The sequence below is a fragment of the Amblyraja radiata genome, chromosome 8 (assembly GCF_010909765.2).
Source record: "Amblyraja radiata isolate CabotCenter1 chromosome 8, sAmbRad1.1.pri, whole genome shotgun sequence".
NCBI classification, from domain to species: Eukaryota; Metazoa; Chordata; class Chondrichthyes; order Rajiformes; family Rajidae; genus Amblyraja; species Amblyraja radiata.
The window spans coordinates 46,108,677-46,128,554 of NC_045963.1; the positions used below are offsets into that span (position 1 = coordinate 46,108,677).

Here is a 19,878-nt window from a genome sequence, read left to right on the forward strand (position 1 = left end):
TCTATCTATTACCCTCATGATCTTATACACATTTATAAGATCACTCCTAAATACACACACATATATATATCACACACACATAAATATATGATATATATATGTGTGTGTATTTATGTGTGCGTGTTTGTGTATATATGTATGTATATATATATATATTTTATACATATATATATATATATATATATATATATATATATACACACACACACATGTGTGTGTATTAAATATGCTTTAATTATGTTTTAAAGACCAAATGATGAGCAGCATTGATTTAGAGATATTTGCTATAAAGAGAGGTTGGTCAAATGGGATTGTTGGCTCTAGAATGTCAGAGGTTGTACGGAGATCTGATTGAAGTATATAAAAGAACGAGCAAGTTCTGCAGATCCCGAGGTCACCGGCGCTCACCGGCTTGCTTTTGAAGAACTCGCCCGGCCGCTCCGCTCGCAAGACATTTGAAAAAAACCACGCTGTCTTCTTGCCCGCGCTGCCGGGAGCGAGTGATTATTGCGTTCGAGAACCAGCCCTCACCTCTGACGTTGGGCCCCCCCCCCCCCCCCCCTTCAAACTCTCCCCTCCCTCTCCCCGCTCCCTCTCTGTGCCTCTGTGTCCCTCTCTCTTCCTCTGTCCCCCTCTGCCTCTGTCCCCCTCTCTGCCTCTGTCCCTCTCTCTGCCTGTGTTCCTCTCACTGCCTGTGTTCCTCTCACCGCCTGTGTCCCTCTCTGTGTGCCTGTGTCTCTCTGTGTCCCTTTCTCCCCACTACCCTCCTCCGCACCTCCTCTCTCCCCTCTACTCTCCCTCTCCTCCCTGTGTGTGTGGGGGGTGGTTGGTGTGTGTGTGTGTGACGCCGCAGCTTTGATTAAGAGATATTTGCTATAAAGAGAGTTTGGTCAAACTTAGGATTGTTGGCTCTAGAAGGTACGAGGTTGTGCTGAGATCTGATTGAAGTATATAAAATGATGAGAGGCATAGATAGGGTAGACAGACAGAACCTTTATCCCAGGGTGCAAATGTCATGGTCTAGAGGGCATAGCTTTAAGATGAGAAGGGCAAGGCTTAAAGTACAAGTGCGGTACAGGTACAAGTTTTTTTACATAGCGCTTGGAACATGTGGATATGCAGGGCATGGAGGGATATGGATCACGTGCAGGCAGAGGAGATTAGTTTATCTTGGCATCGTGTTCGGCATAGATATTGTGTGTTGAAGGGCCTGTTACTGCGCTGTACTGTTCTATGTTTAGAGAGAGAATTCCAAGTGGCTCAGCAGCTCAAGGCAAAGCCAGCACCTAAAATTATATGGCTAATTCTTAGTATTCTTTTTAAGTTGCTTAGCAAGCTGGCTGAAAAGCAAATCATTAAAAGGAACAGTCAGTAATGGACAATAAAATGCTGTCACAAGTTTCAATAAAAATTAAGTATAGAAACTCGGCAATGCTGCCGTGAATCTCTCTCCCCATGCTGTTGCTTCATTAATGATATATGACCGAGGATGTTTAATTGGTGTGTTTAGCCTTGCTTTAAGACTACATTTATTCTGGTCACATAAATTACTTTATAAATGGTGAACACCAGAACTTGTAGAGATAATTAGATAACTACGCTTTAAAATAACCTTCTTTTATTTTGTTTGATCTTCACACTCACTGTGGGAGGACCTTCACCAGACTTCAAAATGCATTAGAATGCAACCTTCCACTTGGGAGGTTTGAATATTGAATTCTACAATTCTCAGTAATTAACCCAAAACATCCCATCTTTTTATGCCCCCCATACTATCCCGCCTCGATGAGCACCCGTTTCTCCCACAATCCTGCTCCCACTTTTCCCTTCCCCTCATCCCCTTCCACGTATAACCCTTCTTCTGGCTTCATGTTTAACGCCTCTTCTCTCTTTATCTAGCAGCCTTTTGTCTTTTCATCTCTGGCCTTTGCCAAACCATCTGGCAAGCAAACCCCCCTCACCTGTATTCACCTATCACTTGCAGAAACAAGAAACTGCCGATGCTGGTTTACAAAAAGTGATACAAAGTGCTACAGTAACTCAGCGGGACAGGTAGCATCCCCGGAGAACATCGATACCCGACCCCAAACGTCACCTATCCATGTTGGGTCCTGATCCGAGACATCACCTATTCATGTTGTGACCCGACCCGAAATATCACCTATCCATGTTCTCCAGAGATGTTGCCAGACTCGCTGATTGACTCCGCAGTTCCTTGTGCCTACTTCTCAGATAATACCTGAATGTTGTTTAGCTCTTGCTGCATATGGACACAGACTGCATACTTTGAGAAATGATTGTTAAAGAAATTATCAGCAAAGCATTACCATACAGTATGGAAACAGTTGCTTCTGCCCTATGCTGACCAAGATGCCCCATCTACAATAGTCCCACCTGTTTATCTTTGACCTGCATCCCCCTAAACATTTTCTATACAAGTACCTGTCCAAATGCCTCTTAAATGTTGTTTAAAATTATAGTTATTCAGAGCAGTAGAAGAAACATCCCCTCTCTTGTATCCACCTGTCACTTGCCAGGCTTTGTCCTACCCCACTATCTTTTTGCAGCTTTCTTCCTCCGACTACAATGAGTTTACTACTACTACTGCCACTGACTCATTGTATGTAGTGGGGTGGAAGATTGCAACCTTCATGTGGTCCGCCCTGTTTCGACGAATGCACAATCAAATAAGATCAAATAGAACAAGTTGTCCTACAACTTTAGGCTGTGCATGCCAAACGAAAGAAGAAGATTGATTGTGTTACAATAATTCTACATGTAGCCAGTGAGGCAGTGACTCAACTGTGCTGTCCTGGAATCAACTTTCATAGCAACTCTGGGTGAAAATGTTGCCCCTGAGGTACCTCTTAAATATCTTTCTCTCATTTTAGCCCCAGCCCTCTAATATTCCAAGTAAAATTAAAAGTGACGCTGCAGCTAGGTAGGATGGCGAAAGCAGCTTTTGGCACTGGCCATATTATTTATTATATGTTCATTTGTGTATTATTGTGTTCATGGGCCTGTATAAAGCTGTAACAAGTAAGATTGCCGTTGTTCAGTTGCCAGCACATATGACAATTGAACTCTTGACTTTTAACAATTTGACTATCTTCTCAACGCGTGTAGGACTTTTTGTCTCACTTTTACTCAGGGAAAATTGCTTTTGAATGTTTAATTTCTGGTGCATTTCGTCAGAAATAACTTTTATTTCAAATATATAAACTTTATTTGTAATACGAATTATATATCAAAAAATAACCAATATTGTTAGTAGTGGTTGTATATATAAACGGCAACACGAGGGTTAGCACGGAGCTGCTGGGCCGAAGGTACATCAAAACAGCGCTGCCGCTAGTTCGAGGCCTGAGCCTCGCAGACTCCGCTTTCCCTCCGCTGCCTGCCCAAAAACTACAATTGAGGGACGACATACCCGCTTCGCCCCGGCTCCTGCGACGCAGCGGAAGCCATTTTGGGTCGGAGATTGATTAACCAAAGCGATCAATATGGAGGCCGGCGGAATGGCGCCAACAGCCCATGTGACCGTGACTACGCCCCCACCAACCGCCGAACGCTCACGTGACCTCAGCCCCGATTGCCAGCAGCCCATGTGACCTTCCACTTCCCTCGACCGCCAAACGCCCACGTGACCCTCCATTCAAGAACTCTTCACGTGACCCACCACTCCTAAATTGTCAGAAGCTCACCTGACCTCCACTCCATCAATCGCCCACGTGACCCTCCACGCCACCAACCAAAGATCATAGAGTGGAGGCCTTCGGCCCATCAGCTCCGCTCTATGATCTTTACCAACAGCCGCCCACGTGACACTATAACGTCAACCGCCGGACGCTCACGTGACCTCCACTTTCCCCAACCGCCAACTGCCGCCTTGCTCGCGAGCTCCCCGCCGGCGCGCGAAGCGGAGGCGGGGTTCCAGCCGACGGTCCGGATGTGCCGAGCGGCCGCCACCTCCCTTGCCAACGCGCATGCGCACGCGGTGGAGGCGGGGATTCGCTCTCAGTTAATGGAGGACGGGCAGAGGGAAGAGTGAGTGTGTTATTATGTCCCGATACAACCGGTGCGGTGGAGGTGAGGATCCCCCCCCATTTTAATTAGTGAAGGAATACCCACACAGAAAGCACCCAAGCAGTTAAATCCCAACAGCGGCAACGCGCGGCGACAGCGCACTGGCCTCAGCATGGCGGGGGTCGGCGTCGCGTAATGGCGACCGATCGTCCTCCCACCTGGCGGCGCGCCCCCGTATTTAAGCGCGTTGTGTGTGTACGTGGGGGATTAGCTTTGAGAGAGAAACCTTCCCTGGATTTACCTCGACGGTTGAACTGTAGGGTTGTGGGGCAACTGAAAGTGAAAGCGACTGCGCGCGCTGTGTGGCGGGACGGGGCTGGCGGCGCTCCCCCTGCTCCCTCCATCCCCTCACACCCCAGCTCCGGCTTACACGTGTGACGGGGAAATGAGGGTGCTTATTTGATGGAGATGATAATACATCGTGGACCCAGAGGCACAGACGCAGTAGTGGCATGTAAGAGACTTAGATAGACACATAGATGTGCAGGGAATGGAGTGAAATGCATCATGTGCGGACAGAGGGATTTCACTTGGCATCGTGTTCGGCACGGACAGTGTGGACCGAAGGGCCTGTTTCTCTGTTGCACTATTCTATGTCTTAGGGAAATAAATGTGATAGGATACCACACCAATGGGCTGCTTAGTCCTTAGGTTAATTTCAAACTTCCTGAGTGTTGATGGCTTTGCGTTCACCCAGCCTAGAGGAGAAGGGGGTTCAAGGGAGACCTTAGAGGCATAGGTAGGGTATAATATTTTTTTTTGCTCCAGAATGGAAATGTCAAAAACTGGAGGGCATAACTTTGTTGGAGGGGACATTTTAAAGAGGAATGTGGGACAAATATGTTTTTACAGAGGGTGGTGTGCAACTAGAATGCACTGCCAGGGATGGCGGTGGAGATAGTACAATTTAAAAGGCTTGTCAATATTGATATGGATCACGTATAGGCAGAGGAGATTAGTTTAACTTGGCATGATGTTCAGCACAGACATTGGGCTGAAGGGCCTGTTCCTGTGATGTACATTTGTCATTGTTTTATGAACTCAGTGGGTCATGTAGCATCTGGAGGGAATGGAGAGACAACATTTTGAGATGGGACACCTCCATTGTTTTGACTTCTAGATTTTGGCAATGCTTTATGTAAGGGGGGTGGATTGCTGGAAATCCTGATCTTGGAGCTACAAAACAGTCAATTTTGACGATCTTGGGATATGGTAAACATTGTGACCCTTTGTTGACCATTACACATTCTCATTTCTCCCTGCAATGGTGTGATTAACTTTTTTTAATACGATTTAGATCAAATTGCTATGTATGACTGCCATGATCATTTCTGTCCTAGATTTTAGACATCTCGAAGGTCTGTCAAACCATGATATATTCAAAGGCTTCAATTAAAAGAAAATTATTACATTGAAAAATATATACCCTGTAATGCTACTGTTATATATCTTGCATCTGCCAATCAAATTGTTAGTTGTGACCTTCATTTAAGTACTTTTTTTTAATGAGCAGCGAGAAAACATTTTTAGAGAAATCTGTTGCTTTATATGGTGAGGCAGTTTCATAAATCAGTGCATAGAACAGTAATTACAAAATGATCATGAGGGATTCTGATCGTTATTGACTTATTTGCAAAATAATCAAATTTTGGTGAGAGATCTTTTGCCCTCGGATGTCTGCTGATTCTAACTTTTTTAATCTGAAAATTTTCTTGTGTTTCTTCATAAACTTCCCATTTTTTAAAATTGCAATAATGTATATTTTCCTCCTAAATATCTTTTCTCCAATCTTCCTAGAAACTTCACTCCAATCAAGTACACAAGCTTTGCCCCAATGGTATTACTTTCTTATCCAATGAGAAGGTTGTGCTTCAAGTATGAATTAAGAGAGATATGCCTATAATCTAGGTGGATTTGTAATTGTATTGTGCTCTCTTAAAGGTACTGTCTTTTAGATGAGACATTAAACCAAAACTCCGTTTACAAGCTCGGGTGGATGTCAAAAAAAAACTTAGTCGGACTATTTCAAATTCTTGGACACTTTTAATAATTTTTCTTTGCAGGTTGGTTGTGTTGTTTCTTTATTGCAATTGACAACTTTTCAAAACTATGTGGCATCTAATGTCACATGGATATGATCCCAATGTTGTATTTAGGTGTGTTAGTATGAAATAGTGGACAGATGGATACATGAAATGAAGTTTAAATGGGATTGTTATTGAAAATTGATATATCTTAGCGCAGAGAGATAATTCTGAAATCTGATTCTTCATTCTTTGCAGGAATCTATTGTATGGTGGCTATTGCTGCTCTGTTTAAACATGAATTGGTACATTTTGGAATTATAGGGCAGTTGGTTTAACTTTTAATCGACAAATTATTGGAAATCATTGCAAGCAAGATAAATTAGCGCAGTCAGTGTAAGTTGATGAAGGGAGTGTTGTGTCAGGCTATCTTTTGACCCGCTTGCCTCCTGCAGATGCTGGTTTAAATCTAAGGTAGACACAAAATGCTGGAGTAACTCAGCGGGCAAGGCAGCTTCTCTGGAGAGAAGGAATGGACGACATTTCGGGTCTGAAGAAGGGTCTGGACCCGAAATGTCGCTCATTCCTTCTCTCCAGAGGTATTTCCTCACCCGCTGAGTTACACCAGCATTTTGTGTCTAGCATCGTTTGTTGTTTCCCGCAAGGATCCCACCACGAGTTACGTCTATTCCCATCCACCTTTCCACAGAGACCATTCTCTCCATGATTCACTGATCCACTTAATCCATCCCCTCACATACCTTTGTATTCCCTCAAACTTTTCCCTGCAACCATAGCTGGCCTAACACTTGTCCCTACACCTTCCTCATCACCATCCAAGGATCTAAGCAACTCTTCCAGGTGAGACAGAGATACACGTGCACCTCCTCCAACCTTGTGCATTTCATTTGGTGCTCTCAATGTGGTCTCTACATTGGCAAGACCAAGTGCTGTCTAGGTGACTAGATAATTACTCGCACTCTGTGCGCCACGGCCACCTTGACCTCCAGTTGCATATCACTTAAGTTCCATTCTCACAACGACTGGTCTCTTGGATTTCTATACTGCCACGGTAAGGCCAAATACAAACCAGAAGTACACACTCAAATTCCAGTGAGACACAGGGAACGGCAGAGGCTGATTTACAAAATAAGACAGTATTGGAAGAACTCAGCGTGTCAGGCAGCATCAGTGGAGGGAAATGTTCAGACGACTTTCTAGCTAGGGACTCTTTAGACTAAAGGAGGTGTCCCAACCTGAAATGTCATCTGTCCATTCCCTCCACAGATGCTGCTTGGCCTGCTGAGTTCTTCCCACACTTTTTTTGTTCACGATTCAGCACTGGAGTTTCCCGTATCACACGCAAATCATAAATTCTACATAAATTACCCAAATTCTGCAAGATAGTCCAAAGAGAAAGACTGCAAAAAAAAAAACAAGACATTATTACCAAAATACACAATTAGGAAACAAGTCTATTATAGTGCAAACCATTGTCTATCTATTTCCCTCCATTGATGCTGCAGTGTTCCTCCAGCAGTTTTTTTTTGTGCTTAATTCCAGCACCTGCAGTCTGTTGTCTCCAAATTGGATTCAAAATTGACACTGGCTGATTGCAAAGGGTAATGATTAGTTGTTAGCAGTGGGATGCCACTGGGTTCAGTATTTTCTTCCTTGCATTGTGTAATATAATGATTTAAACCTAAATTCAGGAAAAAAATTGCAAGATATAAACCTAATTGTAAAAATCTGCAATTAGGCAAAAATCTGGAGGGAAATAAAAGAGAGAAATGTTGAATAGAATTTAATCCCGGATTGTTGGGTTTTGGGGAGGTGCAATAAGACAATGAAATATAAGGTAAATGGAAAGGATATTGAGTAGCATTATGGATGAGTGATGCAGAGAAAAGGGCATGCAAGATTTATTAGCTGGAACAAGGTTATACTAGAACTACAAAATTTGGGCAAAAATGTAATGTACACAATTTTGGGAATATTGCAGGAGAGGTATGCACTACGTGGATTGAAGACATTATCAGAACTTGAGAACTATAGCTATGAGAGATGATTGCAGAAAGTATTGTGCATTTTATAAAATTTGAGGGATTTAGAGAGAGGAAGGACAATTTACCTTGGCAGAGGGTGAAAACCTGGTGTTAAGATTTATAGTAATTAGCAGAAGGATGCCAGGCAAATTCTAAAGCATAGTTGAGACAAATCATTTAAAAAAGAACTGAAGACTCAATGGGACAGGCAGCATCTCTGGAGAGAAGGAATGGGTGATGTTTCGGGCCGAGACCCTTCTATGTATTTGAAAAATTGTGGTTAGAGTGCAAGTACCTTTCTGGCTGACGCGGGTATGCTGAATGAATGGCATCCAATTTACAAACTTTCTGTGATTCTATGTGAAGTTGTTTGGGACATGGTGTGTGATAGTGGAGTAGTATAATGATTATGTAAATTCTTCACTGCGGCCAGATTTGGTGCAAGTGACTTTGCGTGGCATATCTATTAATGTGAATTTTTGATTCTACAATTTTTTTAGATTTAATCATTTTATATTCTTCATTTGACAACATACTGTTCTTTTTACTGGAATGCAATTCCTTATTATATTAAGAAACTGCAGACAAAGCTCCTCACTGTGATTAGTTTATGATTGTGACTGCATTATTTTCTAATATGTAAATGCATGTTGCATTCTTGTAATCTTGCTGTGCAAACTGTAATCCAGCTCGCCAATGAAGGTGCATACAAATATTGAGAGAGTAAATACAATGAAATCCTCGTATGAGAAGTTGGTTCACTGGTGTCATATATGGAACCTTTAATGTAAACAGTTAAGCTATGTCAAATTCAACTGAGTGTAGAATTTGTGTTTTCTTTAAAATTGGATATGGTTCTAGTACATATGGATGTTGGGAAAGGTTTGATTCCTCATTTGGCTTTTGACCAGGTTATTGAAATATCTTGAATAATCTGAAAAGCACAGTGGCTTTGCATTTTGACACAAAGTTTCTGCTCAGTTACTTGTTGTCAATATCTTCTCAAAAGGGCACAAAGTGCTGGAGTAACTCAGTAGTTCAGGCATCATTTCTGGAAAACATGGATAGATGACATTTTGGGTCGAGACATTTGTCACTTGTCTGGACTTTCAAAAGCCTTTGATAAGGTCCCCACAAGAGATTATTGTGCAAAATTAGAGCACATTGTATTGGGGGTAAGGTATTGACATGGATAGAGAACTGGTTGGCAGACAGGAAGCAAAGAGTAGGAATTAACGGGTCCATTTCAGAATGGCAGGCAGTGACTAGTGGGGTGCTGCAAGTCTTAGTGCTGGGATCCCAGTTATTTACAATATATATCAACGATTTAGATGAAGGAATTAAATGTAACATCTCCAAGTTTGCGGATGACTCAAAGCTGGTTGGCAGTGTGAGCAGCGAGGAGGATGCTATGATGTTGCAGTGTGATTTGGATAGTTTGGGTGAGTCACATCAGTCACTGAAAGCAAGCATTCGGGTACAGCAGGCAGTGAAGAAAGCTAATGGCAATTGGCCTTCATTGCGAGAGGATTTGAGTTTAGGAGCAAGGAGGTCCTACTGCAGTTGTACAAGTCCCTGGTGAGACCGTACCTGGAGTATTGTGTGCAATTTTGGTCTAATTTGAGGAATTATTGCTATTGACAGAGTGCAGCGTAGGTTCACCAGGTTAATTCCCGGGGTGGCGGGACTGACATGATGAAAGAATGGATCGATGGGGCTTGTATTCACTGGAATTTAGGATGAGAGGGAGTCTTATAGAAACATATAAAATTGTTAAAGGATTGGACAGGCTAGATGCAGGAAAAATGTTCCCGTTGGGGGAGTCTAGAACCAGGGGTCACAGTTTAAGAAGGTACACAAAAATGCTGGAGAAACTCAGCTGGTGCTGCAGCATCTATGGAGCGAAGGAAATGGGCGACGTTTCGGGCCGAAACCCTTCTTCAGACTGATGGGGGGTGAGGGGGAGAAGGAAGGAAAAAGGGAGGAGGAGGAGCCCGAGGGCGGGGGGATGGGAGGAGACAGCTCGAGGGTTAAGGAAGGGGAGGAGACAGCAAGGACTAGCAAAACTGGGCGAATTCAACGTTCATGCCATCCGGACGCAAGCAACCCAGGCGGAATATGAGGTGCTGTTCCTCCAATTTCCGGTGTTGCTCACTCTGGCAATGGAGGAGACCCAGGACAGAGAGGTCGGATTGGGAATGTGAGGGGAGTAAGTTTAAGAATATGGGGTAGGCCATTTAAGACTTGATGAGGAAAAACTTTTTCACCCAGAAAGTTGTGAATCTGGAATTCTCTGCCAAAGAAGGAAATGGAGGCCAATTCGCTGGATGTTTTCAAGATAGAGTTAGATACAGCTCTTGGAGCTAATGGAATCAAGGGAATGGGTACTGATTTTGGATGATCAGCCATGAATGGTTCGAAGGGCCGAATGGTCTACTCCTGCACCTGTTTTCTATGTTTCTAAGATGTTTGTACTAGTTACAAAATGGATTTGATTACAAGATACAACATGAAAACAGGCCTTTTGGCCCACTGAGTCCACGTGGACCATCAATTACCCGTTCACACTAGTTCTACACTATCCTAATTTTGCTTCCACGTCCTACACGTTGGGGGCAAATTACAGGATCAATCTACAAATCTTTTTTTGAAGATATGGGAGCAAACCAGAGCACCTGGAGAAAACCCACGTGATCACAGAGAAAATGTACACAGCACCCAAAGTAGACAATAGGTGCAGGAGTAGGCCATTCGGCCCTTCGAGCCAGCACTGCCATTCAATGTGATCATGGCTGATCATCCCCAATCAGTACCCTGTTCCTGTCTTCTCCCCATATCCCCTGACTCTGCTATTTTTAAGAGCTCTATCTAGCTCTCTCTTGAAAGCATCCAGAGAACCTGCCTCTACCGCCCTCTGAGGCAGAGATTTCCACAGACTCACCACTCTCTTTGAGAAAAAATGTTTCCTCGTCTCCGTTCTAAATGGCTTACTCCTTATTGTTAAACTGTGGCCCCTGGTTCTGGACTCCCCCAACATAGGGACATGTTTCCTGCCTCTAGAGTTGTCCAAACCCGTAACAATCTTATATGTTTCAATGAGATATCCTCTCATCCTTATAAACTCCAGAGTGTACAAGCCCAGCTGCTCCATTCTCTCAGCATATGACAGTCCCGCCATCCCGGGAATTAACCATGTAAACCTCCAGGTGTAGTCTCACTTGGGTTCTGTACAACTGCAGAAGGACCTCTTTGCTCCTATATTCGATTCCTCTTGTAGGGAGGCACAGTGGCGTAGCGGTAGAGCTGCTGCCTTACAGCACCAGAGATCCAAGTTCGATCCTGACTACGGGTGCTGTCTATACGGAATTTGTACGTTCTCACTGAAAACGCGTCCTCCCACACGCCTAAAACTTATGTGTTTGTAAGTTAATTGGTTTCAGTGAAATTCTAAATTGATCCTGGTGTGTAGGATAATGTTGGAGTACGAGGTGGATCGCTGGTAGGCACATACTTGGTGGGCCGAAAGGTCTGTTTCCATGCTGTATTTCTAAAGTAAGGATTGAACCCACGTCTCTGGCACTGAGGCATCAGCTCTACCAGCTGCAACACCGTGCCACCCTCGGCAAACCAGTCACACATCCTGTACACATCACAGAAATCATCACAATTTTTAAAGTAAATTTATGTTTTTTCAGGAGTTTGTACATTTATTCTAGGAAATGTTTTTATGATGGGTTTCAAATAACCTGCATTCAATATGGAAATAAGCAGTTGATGGCTACTCAACTACGTCACATCTGTGAGGCAGCGGCTCTACCAGCTGCGCCACTCCAAAATGCTCTAAAATATATAATCTTTTGATTTCTATATTTGATGTTTATATTAAGTATTTCTGGTTTTGGAGGTGAGGCTGTAGAGAGTACCCAGTCCTTTTGTATATCTGATCTGGAATTTAAAGGTGGAGGCAGACTCACACCAGACCTTTCTCTTTTTTGCATAGATGTGTTGCAAATTTAAGCAAAAAAAGTTATTAAATCAAAATAATGTCATCTATTTCTCCATGTAATATTGAATGATAGTTTTGCTGCCATTTCACTGCAAAATCCAAGCCAATATTTGCAGTTTACAGTGCCAAAACATCACTCGTGTGAAACCCTGATTAGTATATTTCCTGCACTTGTCTCTTGTTATTTTCTTTTGTTATTTCCACAGCTTCATGGTTATTGGCTTACTACATGTTCAAATGAATTTAAATAAATTACCATGAAACTTTTAAAGTGTGGCCCATTGTAGACTTGTTCATCGGTTCAGTTAATATAAAATGTTGTATTTAACTGCCTAAGACCCCTTTACCTCAAGTTGCAATCTAATAAAGGAAAATGTAAAACTACTTTTCCTGATGGTTGATGAAGGAATGTTGGTCATGACATCAGGGGACTTCTGAAGAGCAGTGTCATGATTCTTTTTGTGACTGTCTAGTGCTTGGAAAATGTTTAATGCCTCGTCTAACTGGGATAGCCAACAAATAATTTTCTATCTACGATAGATACTATAACAAAATGTTTTCCAAGGCTAGTTAATACTCAACCTGGTATAGCGCTTGGACTGAGGTAAGTGCTGACAGTGGAACCAGATGAGAACTTATGATTGGATGGTGCTCAACATGCAAGTCTAGGGAATCACTTGTGTTTCAGTGCATTGCACTGTCGTATTACTCACTAGCCTGTCTTTCCTATCACTGTCTCCACCTGATCCTTTTGTTCTCGGGCAGCCTTTTGCTCTCGGGATCTTTACTCTATTTCATGAAAGCTGGACATATTTATAAACTTAGTTTGATCTTTTCTTTGTTCATCAGTTACTGAAGAATGAATAGATCTTTCCAATTGTTTTAATTAGTTATATCATAACTTCCAATTAGTTTTGTGTGGTTGTTGAGCCATTGATATTCTGGTTCTAAATGAATCTTATGCCAAATGAATCTGATGCAATCCTTCAGACGGATAAAATTCAACATGTAGTGCAAAGGCATTTCTCAGTGATGTTCAACTACTTGTGCAAACATTTGTGTTCATTATCTATGGATATTAAAGAAGTCATTTGAATGAAGACAGTTAATTTAATAGCACCTTTTGCTGTATTTTCTTAAATTGTAGCTATGGTTTTTAAATGGGTCTCAATATACAATGTAATGTATGTTTTTGTTCCATTCTATAGTCTAGTTTCCCTTTGAAAATCTTTAAAGCAGTTTTACTTAGTGTTTTGTTTTGCAGACTCTAATGATGTCTGATGTGCATCTCAACAGAAACCAAGGTCTATGTAGGTAACTTGGGAACAGGTGCCGGTAAAGGGGAACTAGAGCGTGCATTCAGCTACTATGGACCACTGAGGACTGTCTGGATAGCACGGAATCCCCCTGGTTTTGCTTTTGTGGAGTTTGAGGAGCCACGAGATGCTGAAGATGCTGTTCGTGGTTTGGATGGCATGTAAGTCGACCTTAAAGGAAACTAAATGCCATTGATATAGTCATGCTTTTGTTGTTATCTGTTATTCTTATTACATAACATCAATGTTTTCAGTTGTGTTGAAAACTGGTCAGAATGCTTTGTTACAGCATGTTCTTTACCATCAGCATCCACAGAGAATGGACGGGGTGCTGAATGCATGAGAATTGCTTTAAAAAAATCCCAAGTATTCTATTTCCAAATATCCGCACTATATTTAATCTCCTTTTACACAGAAATTCAAAGACAAAGCGATATGTATTAGACAAAACTATCCTTTGCAGGCCATGCATAGCCGTTTACGCATATTCGTTGAAATTTTTATTGGTGGTGAGAATTCCAAATGCATAAATATATTTGTGAGTTTACTGTACTTTATTTGGGTATTGAATGGCAGTGTTTTGCCACCTTGTAGAATATAGCATGGAAGTAATAGGGCACTCATAAATGCCTTTTTTTCTTCTGAAGCGATATACTTGTTTTATTTATGGTTGCTGGGCATTGTATGTTCTACTCTGAGGATATGGAACATTTGAGCATCATCCATGATATTCTAAATGAAGTGAATAATGTTAGATTAACTTTACCATTTGAATTTAGCACCCCCTTTCAATATTAGGCTGTGTCTGAGTGATAAATGGACAACTTTGTATATGTGTATAACAAGTACAACCGTGTATGGATAAGAAAACAATGGCAGCGGCCATTACTGCATATTAAACACGAGCAATCTGGCAGTTGTGGAAATGACAAGCAGCTTCCTCAGATGTCATGTTCTCTGTCAGGATACCAGTACTATTTTCCCATCAGATCCGATGTCCAGTCACTGAAGATGTGCATCACTGCTCTTCTACCTGGCTAGGGTCCGTTTGTTCAGTTTAGAGGTACAGCATGGAAACAGGCTCTTTGGCCCACTGAGACCGCACCAACCAGCAATCACTCTTACACTGGTTATATCCTACACACTAGGGACAATTTACAGAAACCAATTAACCTACAAACCTGCATGTCTTTGGAATGTGGGAGGAAGGCGGAGCACCTGGAAAAATTGTCTATTGTCTAAAACGACGCGGTCACAGGGAAAATGTGCAACTCTCGTACAGAGAGCACCTGTAGTCAAGATCGAACCCGGGTCTCTGGCACTAAGGCAGCAACTTTAGCGCTGCGCCACTGTGTAGCCCTAAGTGAGTTATATTCTACACAGTGATTTCTGCTCTATTTACTCGTTCCTGTTCGAATGTTTAGTGAAGCATATTGAAACGAGCTCTTACATAGAAACAATAGAAAATAGGTGCAGGAATAGGCCATTCGGCCCTTCGACCCTGCACCGCCATTCAATATGATCATGGCTGATCATCCAACTCGGTATCCAACTCTTTAGCCCACTGAGTCCATGCTGACCACCTAGTCCAGTTTGCCCATGCCTGTTCTCTATTATCCCACTTTCGCATCCACTCCCTACACACTAGGGACAATTCGGAGACCATTTAACCTATACACCCACATGTTTTTTGGATGTGGGAGGGAACCTCTACCACGCATACCTCTGCCACAGTGATGAAGAGAAGTGTCTTTTCATAAGCATATTTTCATAAGTGATAGGAACATAATTAGGCCATTTGGCCCTTGAAGTCTACTCCGCCATTCAATCATGGCTGATCTATCTCCTTTCTAGCCCCATTCTCCTGCCTTCTCCCCATAACCTCTGACACCTGTAATAATTAACAGTTCATTTTGGTTCATTTTTGAGGCTGAGGTTGTATTGATGGCTTACCTTGTCCAGCCGCTCCACCCTGTCACTAGAACTCATGAAATGTACAACTGGTACACATTTGGTAGGCTACTTTTATTGAAAACGATATTGGACGAGGTGACCCAATTATTTCTGTTGTCTGACATTTACAGCAGACATTGGCTTCTACAGTTGTGCTAATCTCTATAACTGAGGTGTTTTTTGAATATTTTAAGGATGACATGGGATTATTCCTCTGAATCTGGACTTTGTTGTCTTTGAATGCTTCCTACAGATTTGGAAACATGGTGGAAATGTGAATTTGTACACCGGAGTAACACCATGACTCACTGCAAAATTCTACGGTCAACATTTTTCTACTGTGCACTTTGATTAGCTGAGGAAATGTTCATGAAGCAAAAAGTATTAAGTATGGCTAAGATACGTAAATTTAAAGTTTTATTGGAGTTTGGTTGATTTGAAGTTCTAACCATTTGTTTTGTGAAGGAGCATGTTCAGCTGACCAAAGAGTGCATATTAGCTCATCTCAGCACGTGCGACGGTGTACTTTTGAAACTTCATTTTTACTACCTGAAAGTTTCTGACTGCATGGATATTAGAGAGTGCACAAAGTGCAATAGTTATTTCATTTTGAGACGGAGTTCGACAGCAACTCGTTATAGGTTTTATTAATGTGTTTTTGCTTTGTTCTGTACCTTTTGAATCGTATTAATAGGCTCTTCAAATTGATTTAGTCGCCCACAAATTAGGATTTAATGGCCTCGGCAATTCCACAGGATGGTGGATTTACCGTGAGATCATTACTAAACTCTACTACAGCTTCATAACTATAATTAATTCACAAGGCTGTGCTTGCCTCTTTCTTTGGATTCCCTTTTCTCCCAGATATTAATAAAAAGAGACATTAACATAAGTGGTAAATGCCAATAAAAGTTTTTTTCTTCAAGACTCTTCCACTGGTGTTGGTATCAGTCACAGCTGACCTGTGTTTTTCAACAGAAGTCTCTATTTGCCTTCTATCACTTTAACCCACTCATCACTGTCTTCTTTTTTTGTAAGCCCCTAAACATAAAAGCTGAAGCCAATGACATTGCAGAAAGTTATTGGATAGTAAATTGCCACACTTAAAGGGCTTTCTCACGGTGCGACCTGACGCAAGACTTAACAAGAGTTTAACATCGTGGGAACCTCCTGCGATAACAGTATGGCATTCGTGGACCACTGAGGACCTCCGTGGCGCTAACGGCAGGTAGTCGTGTAACTTTGTAAGGTCGGGAGAAAATTCAAACATTTTTGAATTTCTCCAAGAGTGACTTGAGCACTTTTTGGTGAGCGTTGCAACATTGTATGAACGCAGATGCCAGTGCGATATCCGTAATGACTCTTGCGGGTACCGTGGGAACTCCTGCGAACGGTAAACCCGGAAGCTTGACAGAGGGGACATAAGGTGAGTAAAAAAGGTGGTCTCAATATCGCCAATGGACCATGTGTCCATCGAGGACGTCCCACCTAATTGTCATTGTTTGAGAATCTTTTTCACAGTAAGACTTGCAGAGATGCCTCTCAGAAAAGCGCAAAGAAAGGGGTCAAAGAAAGTCAGAAAGTTTTTAGCCATGCAGGTAAATGAGGAGGAGACTCAGCAAGAGAGACAGGTGGAGAGGCAAGAGGAGATGCCAGAGATACCACTGCCTGTGGGCTCCTTGGAGCAGGGAGAGGGTGATCAAGGTGGATTTGAGATTGCCTCCCCAGTAGCTGTTGCCTCCCCAATAGCCTCAGCAGACGATAAGAAAGTTGTAAGATAGACTTTTATAAGAATCGCCTGAGGCCAAGTAGCGGAGGGTGATTGCTATGCGCAACCCTGGTTCCAGTGCCTTTCTCATTACAGTGTCAGTCTTCTTCAGCAGAGGTCCCAAATTATTCTTTAACTCGTTAAAGAGCTCGGGTGAAATTCTGACAAGGTTTTTGAATGCACTTTTATCCTCTTCGCGCAGCACATTAAGCAGTTGCTCATATTGTCCAAATTGAGGTCTCCGTTGAAACATGGGCTTAACCCAGTGAGACTTCCTCTTAATTCTCTTTTTAATTAATCTCACCCTTCTGCCTTCACGCAAGCGTTTTCGATGCACATGTTGCGCTAATGCATACAGCGCGTCAATGAAAATAACAACCAGCCTGTACTTGAACCAACTTTGTATAGGCATGTCTGCAAATGAGCCAATTCTACGAACGGAGGATATTTATATAGTGTGTGAAAAAAAGTGACATCATTTGTGCCACGTGATTAACTACACTACAGTCCACGATGTTCATTCACGATTAACGGGAAAGATCGGGAGACGGACAAATCACTCGCACAAATGACAGAATTGCCGAGTACCGTGGGAACTCTTTATCTACCCCCCGTTATATCGTGCGGAACTCGTGCTGGACCACGACCACTTCACTCTGGTGACATCTTGCGTCAGGTCGCACCGTGAGAACCGGCCATTAGTCTCCCTTTTTAAAGGTAGGATGCTAACAGAGATCATATTTTGTTAAAGGTAGACAAAATGTTGGAGAGACACAAAATGTTGGAGAAACTTAGCAGGTGAGACAGCATCTATGGAGAGAAGGAATGGGCGACGATTCGGGTTGAGACCCTTATTTTGTTAACTTTTATGTTGATATATAACTTGTTGCTGTCCATGAGTTTCTGTGTTTTTGGTATATTTAATTTTCACCAGAATGGATGATGTTATTGTGTTTATTGCTTCTCAACCTAATATACAGCTTAATGGCTATAATGTCTGTTTTTCTTTTAATAAATTGTCCTTTTTAATTGTCTCAGCCATGTTCCTGTTTGCTTGTCTCTAAGTTTTAAAGGGGGGGTAAGTACTTTATCTTTACCTCCCTCTCCCCACCCCCACTACACCACCACCGAGTGCACCACCACATCCCCGATGAGTTCAAATTGATGGTTTTGACTTTACGTCTTCATACTGATGGAAAAAGTTGTTTTTTTTCTTCTCTTGAAATTTTGGTCAGAACCATGGCTAATTTTCAAGATTTTTTTTCAGATGAATAACATTTTTATGTTGGAGTTTGGCATGATTTCTACTTCTTTGTATGCTTTGATAAGTTGTTGACCCAGTTGTGTTCATATCACTGCTGCAGAAATATATATGCATAGAGGTGGGCTTCAGGTCGAGTAAATCTGGCAAACATGGTTTGTGTGGTAAAAGCTCAATTAACAGATCTCATGGTATGCAACCTGAAATAATATGCTGAGTTTCACTGAAGCCTTATAATACCAATGATATCTATCGCAAGATGGCGCTGAAGCCAGGAAACTCTGGGTGCTGGTCCCAGAAGTGGATCTATGATCATTCATTACAATACCTTTCGCTGACTGGACAGCATGCAACAAAAAAGCTTTACACCGTACCTCGGTACACGTGACAATAATAAACTAAACCAGACATAAGGACAATATTGGTTATTTTAATGGCGCTTTATGCGGGGATATCTGTGTAAACAGCAATTTCTTTAACTTAAGGGTAATTTGTGGTTCGCGTGTTCGAGTGGAATTATCAACAGGAATGCCTCGGCGCTCACGCTTTGAGCGCCCACCAGCCCGGCGACCCTTTGACCCAAATGACCGATGCTATGAATGTGGAGAAAAGGGTCATTATGCTTATGACTGTCATCGCTATAGTCGGCGCAGGAGGAGCAGGTACGAGATACCATTCGCATTGACTATTGATATCGCTTAAACGCTTTTAAAATATATTTAAGCAGCTTTATTTTAATCTGAATAAAGAAATGCTGTGCTTTATTGTTGCTTCTTGCTGCTTTACATTTAAGTGCTAATCAGGTCTTGTGGCATTATTTTCTTTGCTTAACTTTGAGTTTCACTGTGAATGTTTTGAATATTAATGATTCCACCTGGTCCAAACCTTTCAGGTTTCTTCGTTTGAGTCAGTCACCGCGATTCAGAATGTCGTGAGCCTCATGATATCAGGCTGAGGCATCTAGCAAATCCAACAGTATTGATGCGCCTAGAGCATACGGTGATTGGCATGAGGCCCGATCCCCTCGAGAACCTGCTACAACTAGCTTCACCTTTAAGATTCTTTTGAGGGCAGAAAATGTATGAGAATGAGACAAGGTGATCGCCGTTATGCTGTAAATTGGCTTTCAATTGGGCCCCTTTCTAGAGGAACACCATATTGACCGCATTCCCTCGTAGACAAACCATCCTGCGTCAATCAAGCCTCACATTGGCTCATTTGGCTGTCAATTTGATCGTCGTTAGATTGAAGAACATCTAGATGCTGCGATGATCTGATAGATACTTCTAGATCGCCTAGATCTGCTTGACCTTGGTCCAAAGAGGGGGTCGACTGACCTGCAAACTTGCAAGGTTTACTTTACGTACCACTTACAAGTGTTTTTACAATTCACAAAATGGTAAAACAAATGTAATTATT

At 42.3% G+C, this 19,878-nt stretch overlaps 1 protein-coding gene across 6 annotated transcripts in view; it reads left to right on the top strand.

Moving 5' to 3' along the window:
• The window catches only part of srsf7 (serine and arginine rich splicing factor 7), a 37,881-nt gene that overhangs the window by 9,908 nt on the left and 8,095 nt on the right, over positions 1-19,878 (top strand). For 2 of the 6 annotated variants that reach the window (XM_033025785.1, XM_033025786.1), the window contains exons 1-2: positions 3,782-4,047; positions 18,945-19,121. In XM_033025785.1, coding sequence (XP_032881676.1) covers positions 3,797-4,047; positions 18,945-19,121 — 428 coding nt within the window. In that variant the 5' untranslated portion in view covers positions 3,782-3,796. Of the gene's footprint in view, positions 1-3,781; positions 4,090-13,425; positions 13,639-18,944; positions 19,122-19,878 lie in introns of those variants that run through there. The other 4 variants (XM_033025787.1, XM_033025791.1, XM_033025790.1 and 1 more) reach the window with 4 other exon arrangements.